This window comes from Hippocampus guttulatus, chromosome 1 (assembly GCF_054856545.1).
Source record: "Hippocampus guttulatus isolate MCC_2025c chromosome 1, RoL_Hgut_1.0, whole genome shotgun sequence".
NCBI classification, from domain to species: domain Eukaryota; kingdom Metazoa; phylum Chordata; class Actinopteri; order Syngnathiformes; family Syngnathidae; genus Hippocampus; species Hippocampus guttulatus.
Window position 1 is genome coordinate 941052 of NC_141261.1, and position 26485 is coordinate 967536.

The following is a 26485-nucleotide window of genomic DNA, read 5'->3' on the forward strand; positions in this document are numbered from 1 at the left end:
CGCATATTTATTCAATGACATGTACACACAATTGTACGTACACACATACATGTGATCACTTATCATTTGACATTTTAGGGGAAGCTGAGCTTCCCTTGCAGTCTTAGAGCAATCGCCTCTGATATATATGTATCTCCATCCATTTTCTGAACCACTTTATCCTCACAAGGGTCACGGGGGATGCTGGAGCCTATCCCAGCTGTCTTCGGGCAGTAGGCGGGGGACCTGAACCGGTTGCCAGCCAATCACAGGGCACATGGAGACGAACAACCATCCACACTCACACCTAGGGATAATTTCGAGTGTTCAATCACCCAGCCATGCATGTTTTTGGAATGTGGGAGGAAACCGGAGTACCCGGAGAAAACCCACGCAGGCACGGGGAGAACATGCAAACTCCACACAGGAAGGCTGGAGCTGGAATCGAACCCGGTATCTCTGCACTGTCCGGTTGACGCTATATATATATATATATATATATAGAGAGAGAGAGAGAGAGAGATTCCATCATCCAGAGGCATATTTTCAAAAAGATGCATATTTCTGCTTCATTTGAATAGTGGAAAATGCCAGCTTGAGATCAGAGTTCAGCAGAAGATCAGGCACCGCGGGCATTCACTGACCTTCTTAAATACAAAATACGTTCCTGCTCTATTTTGCTTTTTGTCTCACCACTGCCTTCTGTCTTCACTCTCCACATAATATGGAACACAAAGAACAGGAAAAGGGGGCTTGAGTGAGGGTGTCTTAAGCAAAGGGCAGTTCAAAGCTGGTCCACACAACAAAATACCGCAGCCTGCCCGGGGCCTGTCATCCTAAGTGATGGTGAGAGGGAATTTGTCAGTGGCGATGTGAGGGAAAGACAAAAGATCGATCAAGTGACTGAATCGTATCTCAGCAGCTCATTCATGAAAACTGAATGTAACATACAGTTTGTTACAACATCCTCCTCTCTCCATTCAGGGCACTCTTAAAGTGATGTTTGTTGGAAGGGTGACAGGAGTGTAAGTATGACAGAAGGAGAAGCATGGGAACGGTATTTAGACTCCTAAATTGTGGTTTGGGACGGGGTCTTGGTGCCTTGCTCAAGGGCACCTTGACCCCGGCAGGGATAGACTCCACCTTGTCCCAATCCTTTGTGAGGATCAGCGCTCTAGAAAATAAAAGGATGGATATTACAAAATGATTCAATCCAAGCACTTCCAAATATCGAAAATCCCAATCGCAACTCACTTGAAGCCAGTGACATTGTCCACATTCCAGTGTGAGAGGACCATTGTTGCCAGGCAGGCAGTTTGGGAAGAAAACAAAAATACGACTTTTTTTTTTCTTTGACAGCAGGGCAATTTGACCCACAAAATGACAGGAGGGTTAAAAAAAAAAATTGCCCAAAAATGATGAGACACATTCCAAGTCTACAATGTGAGCAACAATGTGGTGAGGAGTTTTTCAAAAAATAGATTATTAAGTAAACAAAATCAATTCTGCTTGATTTTTAATGCGTAAGAGAAATACCCACATTCTGATCTACTGTCTGGTGTCAAATGCCCATTTCGTTGGAATGAAGACACCAATTGATCTTCCAGCCTTTGGTTGGCTGTTTTGATGATAGACAGGTGAGCCCACCGGGCAAGGAGGCATAGAGCCAGTGTGTGTGATGCAGGTAAATGTCAGGACACCTTGCAGAACTGCTCTTTGTTCCAAAGGAGTTATCTGGAAAGCGTCAAACGATTAATCGGAGACTGTTTGCACTTCTCTGGGTGTTTTCTCCCCTTCTTCCATTCAGTTGGGGGTACTTTCACACTAACACGTCCTCTTCAGATTTTCTGTGCGTTTGATAACTTCTTTCGGTTAAAGGTGCAAGGACTTGGCTTTACCTGCAGTCATTGAAAATAATACCAAAAATATGGAGTTTGTGTAACTATCAAAGCTTCAAATGTGCTAAGACTGTGATTCTATAAGTGCGGTACACAAAACAGAGACTCACTGCCCAAGTACAGTGGACATAAAAAAATAAACACATTTGCATTAAGTCTTTAAGAACAGTTTTTTGTTTGTTTTACCATTTACAGGCGCAATATTTACTTAACATTTATTTGCAATGCATTTTAACTGAATTGTTATTTGACTCATTGTTTATGAGGCTTTTTTTTTAAAATAGAAATAAGACTCCTGTTTTTGATGAACACTTAGACCACAAAGTATTTTTTGGTACTTGAGAACCACTGTTTTAAAACTCGCTTTGTGAAGTGGGAAAGAAAAGTGAGCCTTCCCAAATTCTTTGAGGTCATCCCATTGGCATGTACATCCATTCAATACTTGACAATACATCTTGAGCACGGGCTTTTCAACTTACCATTTAGCATGATACTAACCTGCCGAGCGAGGCTTACCATAGTCGTATTGTGGAGCAATCCTTCCATTTCGTGTGCCCAGACCTCCTCACGTGTGAAATCATTAGCGAACACACGACAAGCAGACTTGTCCGGTGATTCATTTCAATGAATCGCTTCCACGCGCTTCCGGCCCTTCCCAGGAAAAGAGGGTAAACCGTGGACGCCTCTGCGGCAAATTGTAATCGGAGGACTTAAAGCTGTCACTCAAATCTTGGCGTGACCTTTCACGGTAAAAGGCCCACTGTTTCGCATGCATGTTCCTGCGCTTGTATCCTCAGCAGAATTAACGACAACGAGAATATTTTCTTCGGCTGCAACCTGATCGGGTATTTTCCAATGCTTTCTAACACCCGTAGGAAAACAAATCCCCATGTATTAGTACCATTATCAGCAGATTTACCATTGCCTTGTAAAATATAGTATGCACACTTATTTCATATTTGAAAACATGAAATGATATTAAGCTTACTCAGCTGCGGAAGTCCAATTTACTTATCCCAGAGCCATGGCTTTAAGCACAGGAAGCCTGCAATACTGTACTCTGATATCGTTTATTTGTTCATTTGAGTACAGCACATTCACAATAAATTCATCAGTTCTTTGAATTGTTTTAACGCAGCAATTTTGCATCTATATATTTTTTTTTCAAAGTCATCTTATTACATTTTGCAATGTAGAGGTGTTCATAAAAAGATATTTTTTTCAAAGTCATCTTATTACATTTTGCAATGTAGAGGTGTTCATAAAATGCTTTATATGTGGATCATGGGGCACAATAGTGTCACTCTATCTTTGATGGTAAAATGTGGATAAATTATATTTGATTTATTTTCATGGCTGCAAGGTGAAAATGCACTTTTTGACAATCATCATCCATCTCACTCCAGGTTTGAATAAATGTAATAAATGAATGAATTAGAAACGACTTCTTCATGTTCGCAGTGCTGTATATGCTGGCCTGTTCACATGACGGCGCGTCACCTGGCGCCCAGCGGGAATGATGTCAGATAACACTTGACCCAAAAACACACAAAGCTTTTTGAGCAACAAGATACATTTAATTCGATAATTGCGTTGTCTCTTCGGGAATACTTGCTCAAAAGTATTTTTACAGTATAGGTGGGGGGAAAAAAACTTGGAACATGATTCTCTTTGAGCCCAGATAAAGCTGTAATTTCATCCTAACAGACACAATCAAACATCGGATGCGCATTTAAGATGGGCTTGCAATGAGCTATCGTTGACAGGCAACATTGGCAGTTTGACGGACTTTGCTGTGAAAATACGGAAGACGAAATCAAAGTGAGGACAGTCACAAAATGCGCAACTCCTTGATGGGCTGCGTCACAATTCAGAGAGGCACATATTGACATGAGCTTTTGGGGGGTCCAATTGGATGAATAAAACATATCCAAGAATATGTATTCAACTCAATTGTGAGCTTCTACAGTTAAATTCTTGAAACTTGACATCACGAGGACACCGTAAAGCTCGGTTTATTCCTTGTAAAATATCATGGCAGTCTCTAGCAGTGGCTTTGTCTCAACCCGAGAAGGCACACGTCTTACATTCCTTCTTTCCTAATTATGAACACGGAGTGTGCTCGGACTTGTTGAAAAACAGCACCTCATTCACGGCGTTAACGCAGACTACGCACAAACACCACTTCCAAAAAGAGAAAAAGGAAAAGAAAAAAGTACAATAGTTGGGAGTATATGAGCATGTCATTTGTCTAAATACAAATATAGAATCCCTTTTCAACCCTGTTTTGCAACGAATGTAAATATGTTCATTGCAACTCAGTAAATATCTCATTTTAAATGTCCGCAGTAAAACAAAAACAAAAAAACCGACATATATAAATATTTTTAAACAAGTGAAGAAACAGTACAGCTAAAGCTCAAAACCTGTAAACATCAGTATCAGTGGGAGTTTGCAGGTCTTATGGCAAATGTTGAGCAAGTTGTGCACCTTCAGCTTCCTGGAGATTCTTAAAAAGTCTCTCTTGCATAAAAGAGGCAGTACATACAGCAGGTGTTGAAGTGCTTGTACAAGACAATGCTTGGACAGTAACATAGAGTTCAGAAACAATCAGAAAGGTCTTACTTTGCACGTCTACGGTGCCTTGTGTTTGAATTGGCACAACCTCTTGACAAGTGGTTTCTTGATCCACAGTTTCTAATTCAGTAGCACGAGAATGCGTTTTCCAACCTTTCAAAGGATTGTGGATGTTTACATGAAACTGCACTTTACAATAAAATACACGGTTATATGGGAAAAGAGTTCCTTGAGGGGGCGGAGGGGGGGGGGGCACCCTAAAAACCCGACACACTGAAAAGCCAACCCATCATGCTGGGTCAAATCCTCAACCCAAGACACCCGGTATCAATAACCCAGCATTAGATCAGCACCCAATAGACCTGGGTTAACCATTCCACCCAATTTGAGTTATTTTTTCACAATTTTCAGAGCGTATGCTAATAGTTTCTTGAAATCAGCGTCTTTGCCTATAGTTTTCTTGTGATTAGCATCAAATCAAATGTTGCGGTCGAATTTAAAAAAAAACAACAACATTGTGGGACGCTAGAATAAAGCACAAGGTTCAATTCCGATAAGATGAGAAGAGCTTATGCAACAATCAGTGTTGAGTTTAAAAAAAGGAGTGTTAAATAGATATAAAGGTAGAAATGTCAAATATTTGATGGAAAAAAAAGTTTCTATAAATAGTCACATTGCGCACCGTGGAAAATTGGAGGCTCCTGATGCTGAGAACCAATCAACATGCAGACAAACAGGCGGCTGAGGAAAACAAACCTCAATCATTGGATTGTATTTCAGCCCAAAACACAGTCAGGAGCGGCGCCTATTTGCTGTTGATTTGGCCAAATCCCCGCCGTCGCCTCCCTGATTGCATTGTCATTCAAATGAGGTCCGTGACAGGAAACCTTTGTGAAAGGCCGGGCTCAGACTCCTCCTCCGCTTCGGTCCACCGTCACTGGGCCCCTCATATCAAGCGTTTCCTCGGCTGACTTCATCAAGATAGCCAAGCGACTGTCAGACACTTGGCCCTTCTTGACGGCACTCATCAACTAATTGGCAGATGACACACGATGAAGAATGTGAGTATACACAGGTGACACCAGAGGGAAAATATCCGGTCGATACACGGTGCATGCGAGAGCGGTCCGACCACCTTCACATGCTTCAATGAACCCAACACCCGCCGCCTTGGTTGTTCTTCCTCATGTGTTAAAGGTGAACTGGGTACAACGCGAAGCCATTACAACCACCTCAAATATGTCACCTGTGTCTGCATTCTCATGCCTTGTTCACCACCTGATCGCTAAAATAGTTGGCCTGTTATTCTGAAGCGATATTAGAAAATGTTAAGTACCTGTACATAAAATGAGGTTTAAAATGAAAATTTCATCTTACATCTTTCTTATGGCTGCACGGAATTTACATTTGAAACTACTGTATATCATGCCGAATGCCCGCGGTGGCTGGAAAATCACCCACCAGGTCATCATGGGGTTTACCACAACATGACAACACGGTGCTTTAAAGCGGCCATGGCGGTGCAAAGCTCCTGTCCACGTTTGGCTCCCCCCGACGTGACTCTTCCACCTTCTCTGTGACGCGCGCACACTCACGGCTGACGACGAGGCTCCGTAAAGCGGCCACGCCAGCGGACTATCCCAAGGCGATATGCATATTTAGGATGGAGCCGGCTAACTGCTTGTTGCAAATACACCAGATATCCGCTGATGCAATTGCAGCCGCGAAAGTTCTAATATCGTGGAGGAGCAGGGACTCATGCCCAACTCCAACATGTTTGACACGGCGCCATTCACTGCCAATCAAACTGGGGAAAAAAATGGTGAAAACCAGTTTTACACTATAGCTCCACAAGTGAGTACGAGAGCGTTCTCAGCCTTTGCAGGTTTTCAGCTATAATTTTCAAAAATCTTTGAAATCTCTTTGGTCTCACTCAGTCTTCCCTTTTTCCAACAGTTTTACAATTTGACAGCAGCTGTATTGTTGACGCCATGCCCAGTGCAGCTTTAAAACATCACAGATACATTTCTAGTGAGTTCTTTCCCTCCATCCATATTAGCCACCAGGGTTAAAAGTTGATGAAGGCTTTTACCCATCCATCCATCCATCCATATTCAACACCACTTATCCTGAAAAATGTCCCAGAGGGTGGGAGGGTGCTGGAGCCTATCCCAGCTAACTACAGGAGCAAAGAGAACTACGCCCTGGTACCTGAACCGGTCTCCAGTCAGTCACAGGGAACATATAGAGACAAACAAACATTCACAACCACATCCACACTGTCACTGAGTGGGAACCGATCCCATGCTGCCCGCGCAAAAGTCAGGTGAGTGTATCACTAATTTTATGTGCAACAGTACTTTGTATACACTACCTGTTTGCAGTCTCTAAATCGGCCATGAGCAGGATGGACACATGAGCAAAAACAAACACTGACATTTAGGAACAGGATTTTTTTTTTTTTTTAAATGCCTTTTTTACTAATACTGCTGTCCCCTGGAGAGTCTGACCAGATATGTGCTCAAGAGCAGCTCATGCTAATGAAGACAAAAGCACCAACTGTCATCATATTCCCTCATAATGAATCTCTCTTCTCACGTCAGAGCAAAGTGAGAAAATAATATTGCAACAGATAGAGGCAGGAGCCCTCATTATACCTGTCGCACATTCTCTGTCCTAATTAGCTTCAAAGGTGAGGAGAGTTCACACCTGCCGTGTGCAGCAAGTCTCAAGCGCACAAACCCCCCTTTGCTCTCTTTTTCATGTTCTCTGCTGAAAAGAGGAGCATGGAATGCAACTCCACAGAAAATGACAGATTGTCGTAGTTCGGGGTAAGATGAATACAGTATACATCCCTGCAAGCACAATAACGGGCCATTACGTACCTGAAGGAATTCATCGATTTCAATCTGTCCATTCTTGTTGACGTCCACCTCATTAAGAATTTCATGGAGGGCGTTCTCATCGATGTGCACATTGATACTCTATAGAGGAGAGGAACACAGGTTGGAATCTTGCTTCAGGAATGGTGAAGAAGAAAAATGATCATCAGGGAAGTGACAACTCACATCAAGGACTTGCTGGACATCAACTGTGGTGATGAAACCTTTGCGCTCTTTGTCAAACTTATGAAAACGCTTCTTGTATCTGCCAACCACATTTAAGTTGACCGCATTACTTCTTAATGTCTGAGTCAGAGTTTATGGCAGACCTTTGGCCACTAAGTGGCCACTTTTACCTGGCTACTTCCTGGTTGTCCAGGGTCATTTCCGAGGTCTTGGTCAACTGCTCGGAGCGAGATCTGTAGCCCATCTCATGGTACAAGAACTTCTTGGCTGCTTCCAGCTCGGCCTAGATTTCAGAAAGTACAATATGAACAGAATCACCGTCATGCTGAGATCTTTTATTGTTTTGTTTTTTCACTACTGAATGAGTTTCCTCCCTCGGTTGACAATAAAGGCTCAGTTTACACGTGCATTGTAACAGTGTCGAAAGAGGATAAATGGGTGTGGACTTCCCGATTGTGTTCTGATAGAAAAACCAAGCGGGGACTCAAAACATTTTGCAAAGCAAAATATTTGCTGGTTTTTGGACCGTTTTGCGCTCCTGGCTCCAGCCCAACTCCTTGGCCATGATCTGCACAATGCGTGGGAGGGCTTCGTCGGCTGCCTGAACATTCAGGAAGCCCAATCGCGTTCGCCGGGCAATGAGGTCAATGGCGGTGCAGGCGTACTCCTTCATAGCATACAGCACCTGCGAGACATGGCGCGTTCATATCACAAGGATTTCGGGGGCAGAGCGATGATCAGAAGGTGAACATTTGCACGCCATCGCACTTCACCTCAGCCTCAATGTATGGAAACTCCGACACCAGCCTTTTCCCAACTATCGGCCACCTTTGCCCTGTGACCAGCGCCATCTTGGCCACGTCATATGCCTTCCCTCCATACGTAGAGGCCAAATGCTGTGCCACCTGAGCACACACAGAAGGTCCGGTTTGCAAATTTATTTAACTTTCACATTTGCAGACAAGAATGATGGATTTATTTTGGGGGGGGGGGGGCACCATGTTGTCGAGATGTCTCGTTTATAGAATACGCAACAGCTTTTTGCTATTCAGATCGTTGGCTTACCCATCATGCAAAAGGGCAAACACTGTCCAAATATCAGCACTGACCTTTGAAAAATGTTCGGCACCGGCTGCGAGCACCTTTAATAAGGAGTAAGTGGACTGCAAGAGCACTTTCCTCGACTGAAACAATGTTCTACTCAATTTAATGGGACGATAGTGGTTGCGCATGGAGCTGATGTGAATCAATGGATCCGATGGACTGAATGCTAATGAACTGTTTAGCATACAGGCTCTTCATGTGTCAAATCTTTAGTGGAGCGGAAATGTCGTCAAAATGAATGCCAATAGATCCACTTCAAGGTGCAAGCAGTCAATACTGTATGTCATAAGACGGCTGCTTCTAAAATTCTCACCAAGACGATGTGTCTGATAATGTTTGGGTGGTACTACTACTGGTAAATGGAAGCGATTCAATATTTTAGAGGAGCACCACATGAGCAAGTAAGCATTTGTAATCAACTTGGGAACAAACAAACGTGCCCTACTTCCTGCTCCAAGCCGTAGTCTTGCACCAGACGGATGTAAAGTGTTGGCGTCCAGCCCATGGAACCCTCTAACATCAGGCCCACAGTCTTGCATTTCTCAGCTGGGAGGCCATGTGTTTTAATGGCGGCGTCCAGAGTCTCTTCGGCCATGGATCTATAGGTGGTCCACTTGCCACCTGCAGACACAACTGCTGCTGAAATCAAACTGGACAAATTAACTGCTCATTATTTCAAGCAAAAACAAGCTGACCTGCAATGGTGACCAGTCCGCTGTCACTGATGCTGACAATGTGGTTACGGCAGATGGACTGAGTGTCTTTGGAGTTGGGGTCCGTCACCAGGGGACGGATTCCACTCCATGCTGCCAAGACGTCACCTCGTCTCACTGCAGGAAACAAAAAAAAAAGATCTCATTTAAATTCAGTTTGATACTCTCTTGCCTCTGACCAAGCCCTCATTCCTACCCTCCACGTCGGGGCTGAGATAGTTGCGGACCTCCCTCAGGATGAAGTTGATGTCGTCCTCCCCAGGGATGGGGTGAGCTGTCACATTGGTGGGAGTGTCTGTGGTTCCAGCAATGGTCATCTTCTCCCAAGGCAGGAAGAAGATGACCCGGCCATCACTTGTGGCGGGATCCAACAGTCCCATGTTGTCAGGGCTGTGAACCAAAAATCAGAAACATGATCAAATATCATTGTTTCCTGATGATTGAGATAGAGAATGCTAGGAGACTCTGTGCTCGGTGGTTGCGCCTTCTCGGCAGCATGGGTATACCAGCGCTGTTTTTGACTGGGAGGAATGTCGGCGCCATTTGACTGTCGTTGCTGGACAGTCCCGGGGCGCTTGTGTCTTGCGCCTGTAATGGGCAGCATTTTTCACAGCCCCGCTTTGTTCAGCGGAGAGATAAGTGCTGTTGAACGGTCTGCGGCCGGATGGATGTAAGTCTTGAGGAGCCGACGATGAGAAGAAAGGAGCGTTAGCGCGGAGCGCTGATGCGGATTCGGAACTGGGAGTCGCGGCTTGGAGTTTGAAGCGGATTACGTGGGACAGGAGAAGTGAACTCATCTCTTTTCGTCAATGGACGCGACGGCTTCGTGTTTGCTTTCAAAACTTAGCTTGTAGCAGACGCGTGCACATTTTCAGCATGACGTCTCTGATCCACTGGTGAAAGGACACTTTGATCCTCTCCTCTTTCATCTAGAACTGCTTCAGACAACAAAGTGTATGCAGAGAAGTGGTGAAGGTTGCACGACTGTCTGTGTCCTATGTGTTGTGTTGTGTTATTTTTGTTATTTTGACTTCAAAATGTCGCGGCGAGAGTGGCTGCCTTTCCAGCAGCTCCTATATTTTGTTGTTCTACTTCTTCCTTTCATAACTTTGCTGCTGTGAATTGGGAATTTCTCCATTGTGAGACTAATAAAGGTTTTCTTATCTTATCTTACAGCAAAAAATGAGTCATGAAGATCAAGGATCAGAGGTACCTAGAAATGTATTATCTTAATGCTTTTGTCAATGTTCTTTGGCCCATTCTTCCACCATAGCCTGAGGTCCCACACACATTTTAGGCCGATGACATAATAGCAAGCAACAAAAAGCACTGCTCACTGGATGTTTGTTTGTTTGCTTTTACATTTACATGGGAGCTAATTTTTTTGACCCTTTTATCTGCTGTCAAAAACACGACTACTGTACTGAAGATCAAAAACAGCAGTCCGATGAGTTGAAAAACTGTTCAGTGTATCACATTGCGCATTATCATGTAACACACCTGTAGTAGCCGGGGATGACGATGTGCACGCCGGCGCTGGGCTGGCAGATGTTTTGGGTTTCCTGGCAATCCATCTTCCTCACTGAGTCCGTGAAGGGTCCGGTGGCATTGATTACACATTTGGCTTTGATATTGAATTCCTCTCCTTTAACAGGTAATCGGTGACTGATGTCATGTGATCAACAACAGAATGGTTCTCTTCTTCACATGTGGCAATCTTTTCCCACCTGTGAGCACGTCCCGGCAGTGCGCTCCGCACACCTTGTCACTGCCAGTCAGCGGGTCCTTTTTCTTCAGAAGGTGAACCACCTCAGTGTAGTTGGCCATGGCAGCACCGTAGCGGGCAGCCGTGAGACCGATGGCTAGGTTCATACGGGCATCATTGTGTTGCCCTGTAGCGCGACAGTGGGGCAAGTTTGAAGCATCCAAAATAATAAGCATGGTATATGACAAAAGGTGGATAATAAATATTCTCGCCTAGCTACATAAAATGTAAGGGCAAAAGCAAATTAGTTGTTTACAGTGAATAAGACAGCCGAGAGGCAGAAGACATTTGTTGCTTCGACAGTCCGACCAATTGTAGTGCTCTTCTGCAGCTCCGCACCACCGGAAAGAAGGTCAGACTTGGAAATGTCACAAGCGTGATGGTACCAGATGGCATAAATTGAGAAAAAAAAAAGGATGCATCACTCGCAAAACATCTTCCACTCCTGTCTGGCAGCGAAAGATGCTGGCGGAATGTAGAACAGAAATGTAGGCGCAGTGCTTTGCAGCATTTCTCAGTGTGCAGCAAACGAGCACACACACAGGTTGTTGTCAAGTTCCACCAGCAGTTTGTTACAAATAAGACATTTTTCACATCATCGTACAAATGTGTAGTTTTAATAGGTTTTGGAGGATGATCACCTGAAGACACAAGAATCTCACACACGGCACAACTGAGTCCATAAAAACCCAATAGTGAGACCAACAATCTTCATGCTATCTCAGTAATGGCATCAATGCAGCCTGTCAATATGCTTGGTGGGGACCGGAATTGATTTTGGTGACTCAAAGCCATTTTAATCATTTTAGTTTCAGCAGTGATTTTCCTTGATCCCCCCCCCCCCCCCCCCGTTGCATTTGTAACTGTATTTATTTAAATACATTTCCATGGAAGAGATGAAGGTCAAAATGCTGTGCGTTTACCGAAAAGAAGGTGAAGAATCAACAAGAAAATGTCTGACACTTACCATCATAATAGACAATGGCTCCCACCAGCTTGTCCTTCTTTAGCATGGGAAAGAACTCCAGGGCTTTGGTCTTACTGAGAACGTAACTGCTTTTTAAACACTGGATGCCAGCCACCAGGTCGTACATCTTAATGCCTGCCCAGTAATACGGAAGCTGCCACCATCTAGGACAACCGAAGGAAACAATGGGGAAGCTACATGAACCGCACATTTATGTCATGAATAAAGTTTTTTTTTTTTTTTTTTAATACTCGCTGATCAGCAGTTGGCGAATGGCAGTCAACAGTCTTGTGCAATGTGGCCTGTGTGACCTACTTGTAAACAGGCAGCATGATGGGGAGTGGCGCTGAGAGGTGAGGTGCAACCTCGAGGAGATTGGCTCGCTCTTGGAGGGCTTCTTTTACCATCATGTACTGTTGCAGGAGAAAAAGAATCATGAAAACTATGCAAAACCAAACAAGGAAAAGTGACGAGGTGCACTTGAAACCTGCTCATAGTCCAGTTTCATAACAGCCTTCTGGAGGTAGCGGACTCCACCGTGAATGAGTTTGGTGCTACGGCTGCTCGTCCCCGAAGAGAAGTCGTTCCTCTCGACGAGAGCAGTGTTAAGGTCTATAAACACCAGAGAAAAATGCTCAATACAGTATAACCATTCCAATATTGTGCTCGATGTGCTGAGGGGTCTTACTGCGTGTGACAGCGTCTAAGGCGCAGCCTACACCCGTGGCTCCGCCTCCAATTACCAGGATGTCAAATTCTTTGCTTTTGAGTGTGGCAAACTGGGCTTGTCTTGAGGGAAGCTCGTCTGCAAAGGGAACCCTCAGGTCTGCTTCTGCCGCCACGTGAGCTAACCGAGCCTGGATGTGGCGCAGACAAGCGGGGAAATGATTCCACACTCTGGTTTTGATTTGATGCTTTTCATTTCTGAGGGGATGTTATTGGTAATTCTGTTTGGAAATGTCGGCTATTGTTGCTTGAGGTGTATGAACATTAGAAAGACCTACAAACACCAAAGTTAGAGGTGCATTTATTTGCTATCCAGTGAGCTGATTCATGCTATTATAATTAACGTTATGCAAGACAAAAGCAAAGCTCTTACTTCTACTTGCTATCCAAGATAAGGAGATTAATTTAGGACTCAAATTGCATGCAACACCACCCTGGTGGAACATGAGGATATGATAAGGAGGCGCGCAGCCTACCGTGCGAGTTCAAGAATACACATCTAAACGACATTCATTCATTGCGTCATATAATAAACACAAAACGCAATACTTTAACATAAAATCTTCATGGGTAATGGCGTGTGCATGACGTGTCCCACTAAAATGTGTCCATTATTGCAGCAGATTTCATTATGCATGACTCAGAGTCAACATGTTGCTGTACTTTTCCATACTCATATATACTTGCATCCTAAAGTAACACACAGCAGATGTGAGGTGATTTTTTTTTTTTTAACGATAGGGTTGAGGGGTGCGCATATGGGGGGTTGAAATGTTTTCTTCCTCCAAGGCGGGCGGGGCATGTCAAGAAAACTTTACATTGGTATGTTGCTGCGAAGTGGCGATTGTGTGCTTATGATCCCCTCATGGTTTTCAACTCAAGTACTGTTGAAAATCCAGACTTTATTCTTGATTTACGTAATGAGTTTCAAAGTGAGACCGTGCACTGTGGGGACGGGGCTTGGCGGATGGTACGAACCTGCTGCAACATACTACTTATCTTTGCAAAGCCCACAACACAAAGGATTGCAGTCAACCATGTCCTGCATTTGATTAGGGAATGATTTGAAGTCATAATCACAACAACAATCCCCCTCTGACACCAGGACGTGCCAGTTCACCTCTAATGAAATATTTATTCTTTTTTTTTTCTTGCTCCATCTTAATGGTTGCATCAAACTGCTTGAGAGCACATGCAGCATTTGACTTGCAAATCATTGTCTCTCTGTGATGATAAATGGAAAAATACCACCATAGAGCTAAATGCTAGGGATTAGAATGACTGGGATTAGAGGCATGCGTGATTACAAACTATTGTGGAAATGATTAGATTTCATCAACATTGGCTTCTTGCTTACCAATCCATTCTTGGTTGGGTGGGCGGCAACAGGCATGAGAAGACATTATTGCAACGGGACACAAACAAAGTTCACGTTAGCAGGCACAGTTAAATAAAGGCTGGTATGTATCTTTGTGGGTGTTCACATATAGGTCAATGCCAGGTCAAAGGTCAGGGGAAACACAGCTGCTCGTCCTTCTCAAATGGAGATGACCAAAGTGTCAAGGCTGGACATTATTGCTAAAAGTGTTGTCGATTCGGAACGATCCACAAGGTTGCCCCTATGACGACTCAGTCCCGCTTCATGGAAGGGAGGGCATGTTTATTTATACACCACCAGGCTGCTTTGACAGCATTTTAGAAATAAACATACGCAAGATGGGCTCATGAAGTCAAATTGTATATAATGGACAAGAGTAAAATGACAAATGAAATAAAGCATGTACGGTGGTAACTCGGTTTACGGAGGCATTGAAAAGATTGGCAACCCAATTATTCTGTTGCAGCCACAAAATCAAGGTTTACTTACCTTATTTTGAGCAATGTGTCGTTAGAATAAATAGAATAGAATATGGAAATAAGTGAACTGACACCCGCTCTAATATGAATTTAAAAACAGGGCATTAATTAAGAAACATCTTTGACTTTATCTTACATTAGTACTGTTTATGTTCTGGCCCAAAACGTCCTATGAATTGTGGTCCAGCAGTATCTATGGTGAATGTGAACAATGCTGTGTCATTCAGCAGTAATAGACAGCGCAATGAAATGCAAGAAAAGGAAGTGGATTTAAGGGCAGACTTTCACCACTGGTGCTGTGGTTGACGTTCAGTGGCCTTCTTGAGGCTTGCTAGCTCGCTGTGGCGAGGTAGTCATCACTATCTTCAGGCTAGCTAACACAGGGAGAGCGGTGGACTCGGGGAATTCGTTCTGCCCCATCTGCATCCACAGATGATCAAGTTTTTCCATCCATCCATCTATTTTCTAATCCGCTCATGCTCACAAGAGTCGCGGGGTGTGACGGAGCCTATTCCAGCTGTCTTCGGGCAGTCGGCGGGGGTCACCCTTAAACCGGTTGCCAGCCAATCGGAGGGCACACACATAGACAAACAACCATTCACACTCACAGTCACACCGAAGGACAATTTAAGAGTGTTCAATTAACCTATGATGCATGTTTTTGGAATGTGGGAGGAAACCGGAGTACCCGGAGAAAAACCACGCAGGCACAGGGAGAACATGCAAACTTCACACAGGAAAGCCGGAGCCGGAATCAAACTCTGCTGTCGACTGCTGTGCCGCTAGGTTTCTTTCTTTCTTTCTTATTAATGGTTTTTTTTTTTTTAGAATTTTCATTTTTTTGTGTGAAGCATCTGGATTTTGAAATGTGTGATAGAAATATGATTTATTATCAATCATAAAATAGTTGAGATGGTACATTTTGCAAATTTGCCCAACAAGTTTAGCAATGACTACTTTTTTTTTAAACTACGTAATTGGCTACCTAATAACACTATCTCCAGCAGTTTTCTTTTTCTTAGGAGTCATTTTGTGGGCTAATTATGGGGAAAAAAAAAAGATATACCAGTAGTACTGTACTTGCTAATAAGCGTGTGACACGCAGCACTTCCACTCATCCATGTCATGAGCTTCCTAGCACTATTGTGAGCAGTTACCCATTTCCTGGGAGCCATTCTGAGGGCTATTTAAGATGAAAAAAAAAGAACAAAAAACAATGACACCTTACTCATAACACTCGATGCACAGAGCCAATCACAAACGATCCTTCAGTGTGTCCATACAAAAATGGTTCGCAACATGAAAATTGTGGGCAAATCAAGGTTGTTTTTCTTTGAAATTGTTGGGTACAAGCCAATTTGTTTATTAAACATGTCATTCGTAACCTGAGGTTCAACAGTATTGGATTCATCACAAGTGGACGAGCAGGCTGTCCTTAATTCTTCACAACGTAAGCACACACAATGCGAATAAAAGACATGGAAGGTAATTTATTGGTAAGTCCGTGACATTAGCACCACATGAAGGCGGCCTGTGAGCAATGGGCCGCCTACTTAGCCACACCTCAAATAACTCAAAACACGTTTTACTTTAAATTACAATCAGGGAATATTGAGTAAACACAATATAGCCATATTTTAAGCGAAAGCTGTTTTGTGCGCACCATCTGGAAAATATATGAGGTACTGTATATCCTTAAAGGTATCAAAGACATTCCAAAATCCTGATACAACATGCCTTGGGAGACTGTTCACAGCAGAAATTGAACAACAATGTTCATTTGCAACTTACCTGCTTCTTCCGATACTCTATGAACTGTGACAGACCAAGAACGGTGGCGACGGCCCCGCCGCCTATAATAGCTGTCCTTTTGATGGCTTTCCTGAACGCCATATTGCCTGTGGAAAGAGCAACGTGCTATGAGACGTCGACGGGACAGAGGAGAGCATGGAGAAGGTGTGCCAGGCTCACGTGGAGTAAGGAGGATCCCAAGAGGCAAGGATGACTAATACTGGTGTTCTACGTTTTAACAATAATAATGAAAATGTGTTAGAATATATTGTTTGCACTTGTGTTATGTGTTTCCCCATAACACAGTGAAAGTCAAAGTCATGTAGGTGACTATAACTGAATAGTAGGATAATGGATACAATTATTTCTGTTTTACAAAGTCTTTGGTTAAGTAAGCCCTTACCCAGAATTTGTCTTCGGGTTAGGGTCTCTCTTTCAGTAGGGAGGGTTGCTTTTAGTGCTTTATTTTCTCAGGATGCCCTGTATTAATAATGGCTTCGCTCATTGGATGAGCTTTCTTATTTCTGATTCATCCATCCATTATCTGATCCGGTTTTCCTCGCAAGGGTTGCAGGCGTGCTGGAGTTTATCCCAGCTATCTACGGGCAGTTGACGGGGTACACCCTGAACTATTTGCCAGCCAATCGTAGGGTGCACATAGACAAACAACCATTCATTTTGAAGGCTTTACTGAAATGGCAAATAATGACAGTCATGAGGCCCCAGGGAGCACGAACATGCTGGATGAGCTGGCTCATCCACACTTGTACTTGAGCTGGGGGCCAATGCTGAAACCGCCTCCTCTTTTTACATCAGCCTACACACTCATTATGAGTCAGCATCAAAGCGGGGTTCCTGGATGTAATGTAAAACATGTGACTGTGTTGAGAACTCTCTGACATTGAAGGTTCGGACGTCTTGCTGTGGATTACAATGCCGACCAGTTTGATCTCTGAGGGAGACCAGCACTGACGAATAAAATGGTATTAAAACGAAAAAGGGGGGCGCGGGGGGGACAGAACCGCCACTATTGTGGTTACTGCTGTAGCTTTTAGTTTAAAGGTTGTTTGTTCACACGTAATAACAACAAACCAAATGTTATAACAGTACTGGGTTGCACGCCGCAAACTATGCAACGCCTACTGACGTACGGTCAATAAACACGCTGAAAAAGAATTTCTTTTATAAATCACAAAATTAAAAGTGAAGCGGTTTCCACTTACAGAATGCCTTCTATCGTGGTTGACACACAGTTGCTCAGGGCGGCGACCGAAACATCCGTTGTTTTCCGATCCTGTCTGGTCGCCGAGTTTGACAGCAACTACCAGGAAGTGGAGCAACGCTCGAGTGACGCGCGGCGAAACCAATCAGAGTACGCGCGTTTGATGTTTTTATCCAATCAAAATTCAAGAAAGATGACCCTCCCATCACGTGACGCAACCGGAGCGGAGCTTTGCACAAGTCCCTCAACGCCCTTCTTCGGGATAATAATAAAGGAGAGAGAAGTGCTACCAGCTGTCGTCTTTCGCCAGATGACGCTCAAAATATCAACTCCAGTACCGTGTTATACTGTACTTTGCTTGCATTAAGGTAGGGTTAGGAATTTGGGGTAAGGGTAAGAGTTAGGGCTCGTGGTTAAAGTTTGGTTAGGGTTAAAACTAGGGTTAGGGGTTATAGTTGGGATTAGGGTTATGGGTTTGCGTTCGGGTTAGGGTTAGATTACGGTCAGTGTTGTGGTTAAGAATTGAAGGTTAGGTTGGGTTAGGGGTTAGGGTAAGGGCTAGGTTAGGGTTTGTACTCAGGTTAAGGTTTGATGGTTAGAGTTAGGGTTTGAAGGTTAGAGTTGGGGTTAATTTTAGGGTTACGGTTAGGGATTAGGGTTAGGTGTTAGTAGAGAGGGGTTACGTTAGGGTTAGGCCGGGGGTCGGCAACCCGTGGCTCCTCAGCCGCATGCGGCTCTTTAGCGCCGTCTTGTGGCTCCCTGGAGCTTTTTCAAAAATGTTCGAAAATGGAAAAAGATGGGGTAGTATTAGGGTTATGGGTTCATTTTAGGTGTTAGCATTAGCATTAGGTTATGGTTCGTTGTTAGGGTGAAGATTAGGGTTCAGCCTAGGGGATAAGGTAGGATTTGGGTTCAGGTACTGGGTTTCAGGTTTGGTTTTGGGTTTGTGTTATGTTGAAGATGTTAGGGTTAATTTAGGGTTAGGTTTTAGGGTTCATGGTTCAGGTTTGATGGTTTGGGTTGCAGTTGGATTTGGGTTAGGGCATGGGTGGGCAAACTACGGCCCGCGGGCCGAATCCGGCCCGTTGGTCCTTTTAATCCGGCCCGCCGAAGGTCGGTCCACGATTAAGGTTCGATGTGAATGATTGCATTCATTTCAATTGGACTTGTAATGACAGGCATTTCACCGCCAGGTGGTGCATTAACTTGATGTTGCAGAACAACAGGGAGGGGGGTGGGGGGCGGGATCTTTTCAACCACCTAGGACCTCTGTATCGCTCTACTTGTACTGGTCTGATCACAACCCATCTGCAGAAATGCACAGGCTAAAATAGGTCATCAACAACACTATCGTCATTTTAAAAATGTATATTAATACAGTACTTTCATGCTTTTGTTCTGTTGATGTTCGATATGTACTGTCAACAAATGCAGTTTATTTTTTTTAATGTACCATAGCTCGTGCTGACCTGGCCCTTCTGTCAAATTTTAAAAGTCAATGCGGCCCCCGAGCCAAAATGTTTGCCCACCCCTGGGTTAGGGTTAGGTTTAGGCTTCTTGCTGGATGAGGAGTGTGGATCTTTTATACATGTATTAAAATGTATACATAATCCAAAATGAAATATATTCAGAACCTTGTATTTTGTATGTTTGCATGTGTCTTTAAAATAGCATTTTCATGATATATCTGGTAAGGAAGTGTGTGGTTCTATGTGGCACCTCAAGAGGGTAAGAGAGAGAGAGAGACAGACAGAAGGAGGCAGAGACAGAGAGACAGAGAATGAGTGAGAGAGACAGACAGAAGGAGGCAGAGAAAGAGAGAGACAGAGAATGAGTGAGAGAGACAGAGAGAGAGTGAGAGAGAGAGAGACCGCCCTCACTGCGTAACGGTTGTGTCACACCCGTACACACCACGTAAACAAAAGCACATTGTCGGTGTCCCTGGAATCGAGTTCGGGTTTTACAGCAAGCTTGGAAGACGTGTTGCACTGCAGCCATCGCGTCACCCGCATTTGAGACCAGCAAGTGGACTTCATGATCTCGCTGTACAGCAAAAGATTTCCAGCCGCTTTGGATTACATAGCGCCAGCCAAGGTTAATGTTTAAGGTACAAGAATGACAAGTGATGCTCTCCACTTACTGTATATGTCTGTAGACTTAACCATACAAAGCATTGAATTTGTATCTGATTTGCTGCAAGTTGTTTCAGTGGATTGATAAATGTCTCCAGCAATGTGTGTGTTTCCATACACTTCCGCAGAATTCCAGGAAAGGAATTATGTTCAAGGGGGGAAATGCATTTAATAAACCTTTTGCGTTTTTGTTTTTAAATTTAAATCTGATTGCAGTGACCATGCCATGCGTCCAGACGCACTGCAGCTCCTCTCCTTCAGGAGCCAGCTCGGCGTCTCAGAGCGCAGTCGCTGAGCAGAGTTGTGATTTCCTCACTCCAGAGTTCGTCAAGTTCAGCATGGACCTTGCTAACAGTGAAATATCAGCTTCACCGTCGGGCGGAGAAGCCTACAGTTGTGGCAACCACGTGAAACCCCAGCAGTGTCTCTTCCAAATGCCGCTTCACGGGGACATGTCATGCGCCAAGATGGGGGAGGCGCGTGGTTGCCCAGCACGATTTCAGTCCAGTCAGCACCTGCAGGCGGCCGATCTACTGTCCTCCACAAGTTCCGTTTACTATTACCAATCTGCATCCTCGCGCGCACCCATGATGCCTAACTTTCAAACTCCGCCAATGCGGGAGGACTCTGGTTCTCTTATTCGTCAAGACTATTTGGTGGCAGCACAGAGGAAAAATACCTTTTCCAGATTCTCACTGTTTTCCATCAAACATACACAAGAATTCAATCAGAACTTTTCCACTGGCAGTCCGATGAAATTTGATCAACCTTTCCTCGTGTCCACCGACGTGGATCAAGCACGGGACTCTTCCGGTCTTCTTTGCCGCGCTGGATTAGGAAAGCAGCCGTGTTTGGGGTTTCACCCGGTGCAGCTCGCCCACAGTCAGCACTTAAGGAACAACCTCAATCCTCACACATCCACCCCCAGCCGAGGACGACCGAGCGTGGAGGGACTGTGTGCGGTGTGCGGCGACAACGCAGCCTGCCAGCACTACGGAGTGCGAACTTGCGAGGGATGTAAAGGATTCTTCAAGGTGGGGGATGATATATTGAATTTATAGTATCCGAGAATCATTTGGATTTCATTTGGTACGAGTAGCCATTGGATACTAGCTACTAAATAACTTGCTATGCGTATGCAAGCCACATAAATTAAGAATCTTTCATTTTTCATAGTGAAGGTCGCAAGGTATATTTTGAATTTATGTGTAGGCATCATATTGTAAAAGTGACTTACCTGTGGCTGCGGTGTCCACAGGCCATCCCGGGAAGCCCATTCGCAGCCGCTGTTTATGTCTAGTTCCCTGTACAGTATATTCAAATAAAATAATAAGCATGGCCTCTCATCAGAAAGTCATTAAAAAGAGTTAATAAGCTGAAAGATATCACACTATTTTTTTCCAATAAAAACAGTCGTATAAAGATGAAAATTTTAATGGTACCAGATATCATACTTAGTATTTCAATTCATGTTTTTAAAGTGTGAAAAATTAGTTCAAGGAAAATGTATCAGTTTCGTTTTAGTTTTTTTTTTTTGGTGAAAATATCCATCCATCCATTTCCTTATCCGCTTATCCTTACAAGGGTTGCGGAGTGTGCTGGAGCCCATCCCAGCTGTCTTTGGGCAGTAGGGGGGGGGGGGGGGGGGGACACCCTGAACCGGTTGCCAGCCAATCGAAGGAGACACTTAGACAAACAACCATTCGCACACACAGACAATCACACTTCCGGACAATTTCAAGCGTTCCATTAACCTACCATGCATGTTTTTGGAATGTGGGAGGTAACCCGAGTACCCGGAGAAAACCCACGCAGGAATGGAGAGAACATGCAAACTCCACACAGGAAGGTCGAAGCCGCAATCGAACTGTGCACCTCTGCATTGTGAGGAGGATGTGCTAACCGGTCGACCAGTGTGACGGCCATTGTAAAAATATACAGTATAAAGTAAATTGTCAAACTATTTCACCCATGAAAAAAATAAGAAGAATAATAAGGGTTTTTTCCCATTAAAATAATAGAAAAACAGATTTTTCCGAAATGTTTTTTTTAAATACAAAAGTAAAAAAACACTTAGAACGTCTCAATATATAACAGGAATACTAATAATGTTTTGCTTTGTCACTGCTAATATCAGGCTGAGATGAAGAGTGCTTTTTCAATTTAAAAAAAGAATTAATTTACTTTCAATAACTGCTCATTATATGTTGATTTACAGTGTTGGACCAACCATTTTTTTCTGCAACTAAAACCAGCATGTGGAAAAAAGATTTTTTTGGGGTGGTTGGTCGGGCATGTGGAGTGCACATATGCATCCAAGTTCAAGGTTCTGGGTTTGAATCTCAGCTCCGGCCCGTCTATATGAAGTTAGCAGGTTTCTTAGTTCTCTCGAGTTACTTTGTCTTCCTCCCACACACCAAAAGCACGCCAATTAGGTCGACCATAGGTGCGATTATAGATCATGTTTGAATGTGTCCATGCAGCGATTGACTGTCGCAGCACAGGTGTACCTCACCTTCAGTAAAAGTCAGCCGGCATAGACTCAAGATAAGCGACAGAAAATGGCTGGGCAGATTTTGTCTCACGTGCCTGCTTTTGACCTCTTGCCCTGAGTGTTCATGGGGACAAACGTCCCGATTGAAACTTGCCATTGACGTGCTTTGAATAAGAAACCTTCCTTTTCCATCTTTGATCAAGATTCCCGGGACAATTGGCTCAATTATGAATGCCCATGAACCTCTATTTACCCAGACTGACCAGTTCACACACCGTATGCCACACGGCGCCTCACTGATCCCACAGGACCCGAGAAGGCTGCTGCTTATTTTCAAAGAGGCTTTTAGCATTCCTTTTTATGGAATTTTGTCTTCAAGACAACATACTTTACTACTGCTGTGATGTTTCATCTTGACCAAAACATTAACCATACACTCGAAGCTTCCACATCAACAGAACTTCCGTGCAGTGACAAATGATTGTCATCTCCCTCCAGCGCACAGTGCAGAAAAATGCCAAGTATGTGTGTTTGGCGGCCAAGATTTGCCCCGTAGACAAACGGCGGAGGAATCGCTGCCAATACTGTCGCTTCCAGAAATGCCTTGCCGTCGGAATGGTCAGAGAAGGTAACCTTAGAATGTTGCACACAAGCTTCTTGTAACGTGACATTATGTTTGACAAAATCTTTTTTGGTGTTTCTCCTGCTCTGCAGTGGTGCGGACAGACAGTCTCAAAGGTCGCAGGGGTCGCCTTCCCTCTAAACATAAAGTTCTTCCCGACTCGTCCTCACCGGTCAACACGCTGCTGAGCTCCCTCATCAGAGCGCATGTGGAGTCCAACCCTTCACCCTCACAGTTTGATTACTGCAAAGTAAGAAATATTCTTAAACTTAGAAGGAGCTTTCTTTCCACAGAACACTCACTTCTATCACTTGTGGCTTTGTGGAGTTCAAAGAAAGTCCAGAAAGCCCTCCAGGAGATGATGCTCAGCACGTGCTTCAGTTTTACGACCTCTTGACCAGATCAATGGAAGTGATTCAGACGTGGGCGCTGAAGATACCGGGATTTGTCTCTCTGACCAAGCATGACCAAGACCTCCTGTTCTACTCGTCATTCCTGGAGCTCTTTGTTTTACGTCTGTCGTACAGGTAAGCGCGGCAGCGGTGTCGCGTGAGTGTGATTCTCGCGCTCAGAGCGAGGTTCTGTAAATTATTCCATGACGCCACTCGAGGAATTATCAGCAATGATGCGAGAGAAACATGCACCGTGTAATGCTGTGGTTCAGATCGCTCTTGTTCATACAACCAGATTCATGCAAAACGTTGAGTGTAGGCTGCAACTTCCCCATGTGGCCGTGGGCATGCTCAATATAAGCGGTCATGAGAATGTATTTATTTACGGACAATATATCAATTATGCGCACCCTTTGTTTTGTTTCAGATCTAACCCCGATGAATGCAAATTGATATTCTGCGACGGCTCCGTGTGGCACCGCCTCCAATGTCTGCGGGGCTTTGGCGAGTGGATTGACAGCATTGTCGACTTTTCCACCAACCTACACAGAATGAATCTGGACATCGCCACCTTCTCCTGCATATGTGCCCTTGCTCTGATCACTGGTGAGATGTTAAATGAATGAGCGGATGGATGAGTTTGCTGCGGAAGAACGTGAAAGCCCAAAGACCGTGACAAAAAACAGCCACCCTCCTTATTTTCCTCCCTCTACACTTCTTGTATCTGTTTTGTGTGTAGTTAAATACATTAGGAAAAGCTATGTTGGGCTATATTATATATATATATATATCTGTCACAATCTAATGTCTAGCATGATCTGTGTTTTTGGACAGAGCGACATGGACTGAAGGAACCGAGGAAGGTGCAGGACCTGCAGAGTAGCGTTGTCAAATGTTTGAAGGATGGCAGCTTGTACACAGAGAGAGACTCCAACCATTTGTACAGACTGGTGGAGAAGCTTCCTGAACTTCGCACTCTGTGCATTCAGGGCCTGCAGAGGATTTTTTATTTAAAGTTGGAGGATCTGGTGCCGCCACCCGCAACAATAGATAAGTTATTCCTCGACACGTTGCCCTTCTGAAGACACCAGAGGATGCATTCAAGGACGTCGGCCGAAGGTGATGCCGTGAAGTTTGATGATTTATTTAAGATTTGAGCACAAAAAAAAAACCCTCCTTTTTGAATCATATTCAACTCTTGATGTCAAATGTGAATTTTGATGTGATTTTTATGCATCTTCTTCCTTTATTTTCTGTAATAGGAAGGCTGAATTTGCAAAGTCACAACTGATGTGTAAATATAAATGTGGATTTTCTGTTAAGCGTCCTCGGGAGGATTTGTTTATATTTGTAATTGTCTTGTCGTGTTTTATTGAATAAATAACCCTTTGGGAGCTGCTGGACTCATTTATTTCGGCTTGTATAATGTCAGAAACTCCAAAACATCTCCAAAAAAAATCTCCCCATGCAAGGGATAAAGAAAGATACTGTGAGATAGTATGACTTACAAAAATAGATAGTAGATAGATACAGTAGATAGACAGACAGATGTTACACTTTAACTATTGTCTTTTAATCGTATCGATGATTTATCTAAGTGTGATGTGATTGTTGGATTAACCTGGCACTTTAAGAGGGGCGGGGCTGCCACTGACAGGTGACCGTTCGCGCGACGTCTAAAAAACAGGATCGCATTATGTTACGTTTGTGAATACACTCGCTTCGTCGTCAGCATGGCCCAATGGTTATTACCTGCTTCTGCTACTGCTTCTGATACTGCTACTGCAACTACTTCCATTTCATCTACTACTACATCTACTTCTGCTGCAAAGTGTCCCAATAAATGTATCTAAAAAGTACAGAAAGAGTGATCCTTCCATGCTGGCCGACGATCCCTATTCAGAGGGCCGTGAAAAAAAACGGAATTAACTGAACAGTGATAGTGGTGGTATTAAGAGTTGAATTAAGTCGGATAAATCCTCGCTGAAGGTCCAGGTACTAATTGCACATCCACTGTTTGTAGTTGTATTCAAATGAAGCACTCACCACGTCCTGACTTTCTGGATGTCAAAAACAAGTTTTTATTTTCCTCCGGGATGCTCGAAATCTCCCGGCCTTCAGGCCTGCTTGTGGCCACGTGGAAACATCAAATAATATTCCTTCAATTTGTCAGTGCTCACTTTCATCTCTGCGCCCATCCGGCATCAATACAGCTTAAAGCCTTATCAGCACCAGCACAGAGGCCCTTCAGCACCAGACCACCGCTGATGGGTCAAAAGGCCCGGACCCCCGCTGACTTTCAACATGTAATCCATCGCAGAATAGAACCAATTACTGACCAGGTGCATACATGGTTGAGCTGTGTTTGTTGACTCGAAAACATATATGCGGTTGGTCCACCCCGGAGGTCGTGTCCCACTCGGTGAATTTTTGAAGATAGACATAATTATGGTAATGAAGGGAGCAACCGAAAACCCACTCGCTTCATCCGTCTTTTTTAAAAACTTCGTCCCAGGGATTGAATGCCCATCTCTGAAAACCAAGACCACTTCTGGTGGTTACTGAAGGGAAAACATTCCTCTATGGATAATTTGAATTCGAGAGCAGCGTTCCCTTAAAACAGATTGAGTTCATAGCCAGACTACAGGAAAGTGAAAACATTTTTCCTTGTGGTTCTTGAGTCTTGATGTATTCCTACAAAAATATATCACTTTGCCATTAAGACAGAGGCTGTTTTCAATGGGGACAAATGTCTCATACGCTCTTTTATTAAAGCCAAATAATATCCACATTTTCATTGTAAAAAAAAATGGTTGTGCTGATCTATTCTCTTGAACCCCAACATCGCTCACAACAATGAGGATGTTCTATTGCAGATATTAGTCATTTAAAATGAAGTGGCCTCTTCAGAGAAAAAAAACAAAATGGGGAGAGTTCCGTTTTAAATGGATAATCCTTGATTTAATCGCTCTGTTTGCACATGAAATTGTGTGTCAAGAGGGATGATAACACTTGAATCGATAGCTCGGATTATGACACACACATGCGCACACGAAAGAATAAACTGAGTGTCCAGAGTGACTCTCCAGATCCCGAAATCTCTCATCAACACCTGAAGCTAATAAACCAGCGGGTGATAATTATTCCAGCCTGGGAGGGATTTGTTTCCTCGCCGTTT

The 26485-nt window shown here is 43.9% G+C and overlaps 2 protein-coding genes across 3 annotated transcripts; one reads left to right on the plus strand and one right to left on the minus strand.

Annotated features, from left to right (window-relative positions):
- Nucleotides 1-3432: 3432 nt before the first annotated feature.
- On the minus strand, nt 3433-17774 carry gpd2 (glycerol-3-phosphate dehydrogenase 2 (mitochondrial)). 2 transcript variants are annotated; one of them, XM_086120296.1, is made up of 17 exons: nt 17669-17774; nt 16446-16552; nt 12760-12928; nt 12559-12683; nt 12387-12484; nt 12072-12235; nt 11067-11231; nt 10840-10984; nt 9536-9729; nt 9322-9456; nt 9072-9247; nt 8296-8427; nt 8049-8207; nt 7693-7805; nt 7523-7601; nt 7340-7438; nt 3433-5485 (listed from the first exon to the last, which is right to left on the minus strand). In XM_086120296.1, exons 2-17 carry the CDS (start codon nt 16545-16547, stop codon nt 5360-5362), a joined length of 2181 nt encoding a protein of 726 aa, XP_085976422.1. In that variant the 5' UTR covers nt 16548-16552; nt 17669-17774; the 3' UTR covers nt 3433-5359. The 2 variants fall into 2 exon arrangements, with proteins under 2 accessions (XP_085976422.1, XP_085976506.1); XM_086120380.1 differs by lacking the exons at nt 16446-16552; nt 17669-17774 and adding an exon at nt 14155-16420.
- Nucleotides 17775-17949: 175 nt separating this feature from the next.
- LOC147209946 (nuclear receptor subfamily 4 group A member 2-like) lies at nt 17950-24660 on the plus strand. The gene is made up of 7 exons (XM_086120500.1): nt 17950-19774; nt 20016-20833; nt 22792-22921; nt 23008-23165; nt 23243-23442; nt 23735-23913; nt 24142-24660. Exons 2-7 carry the CDS (start codon nt 20021-20023, stop codon nt 24387-24389), a joined length of 1728 nt encoding a protein of 575 aa, XP_085976626.1. The 5' UTR covers nt 17950-19774; nt 20016-20020; the 3' UTR covers nt 24390-24660.
- Nucleotides 24661-26485: the final 1825 nt, after the last annotated feature.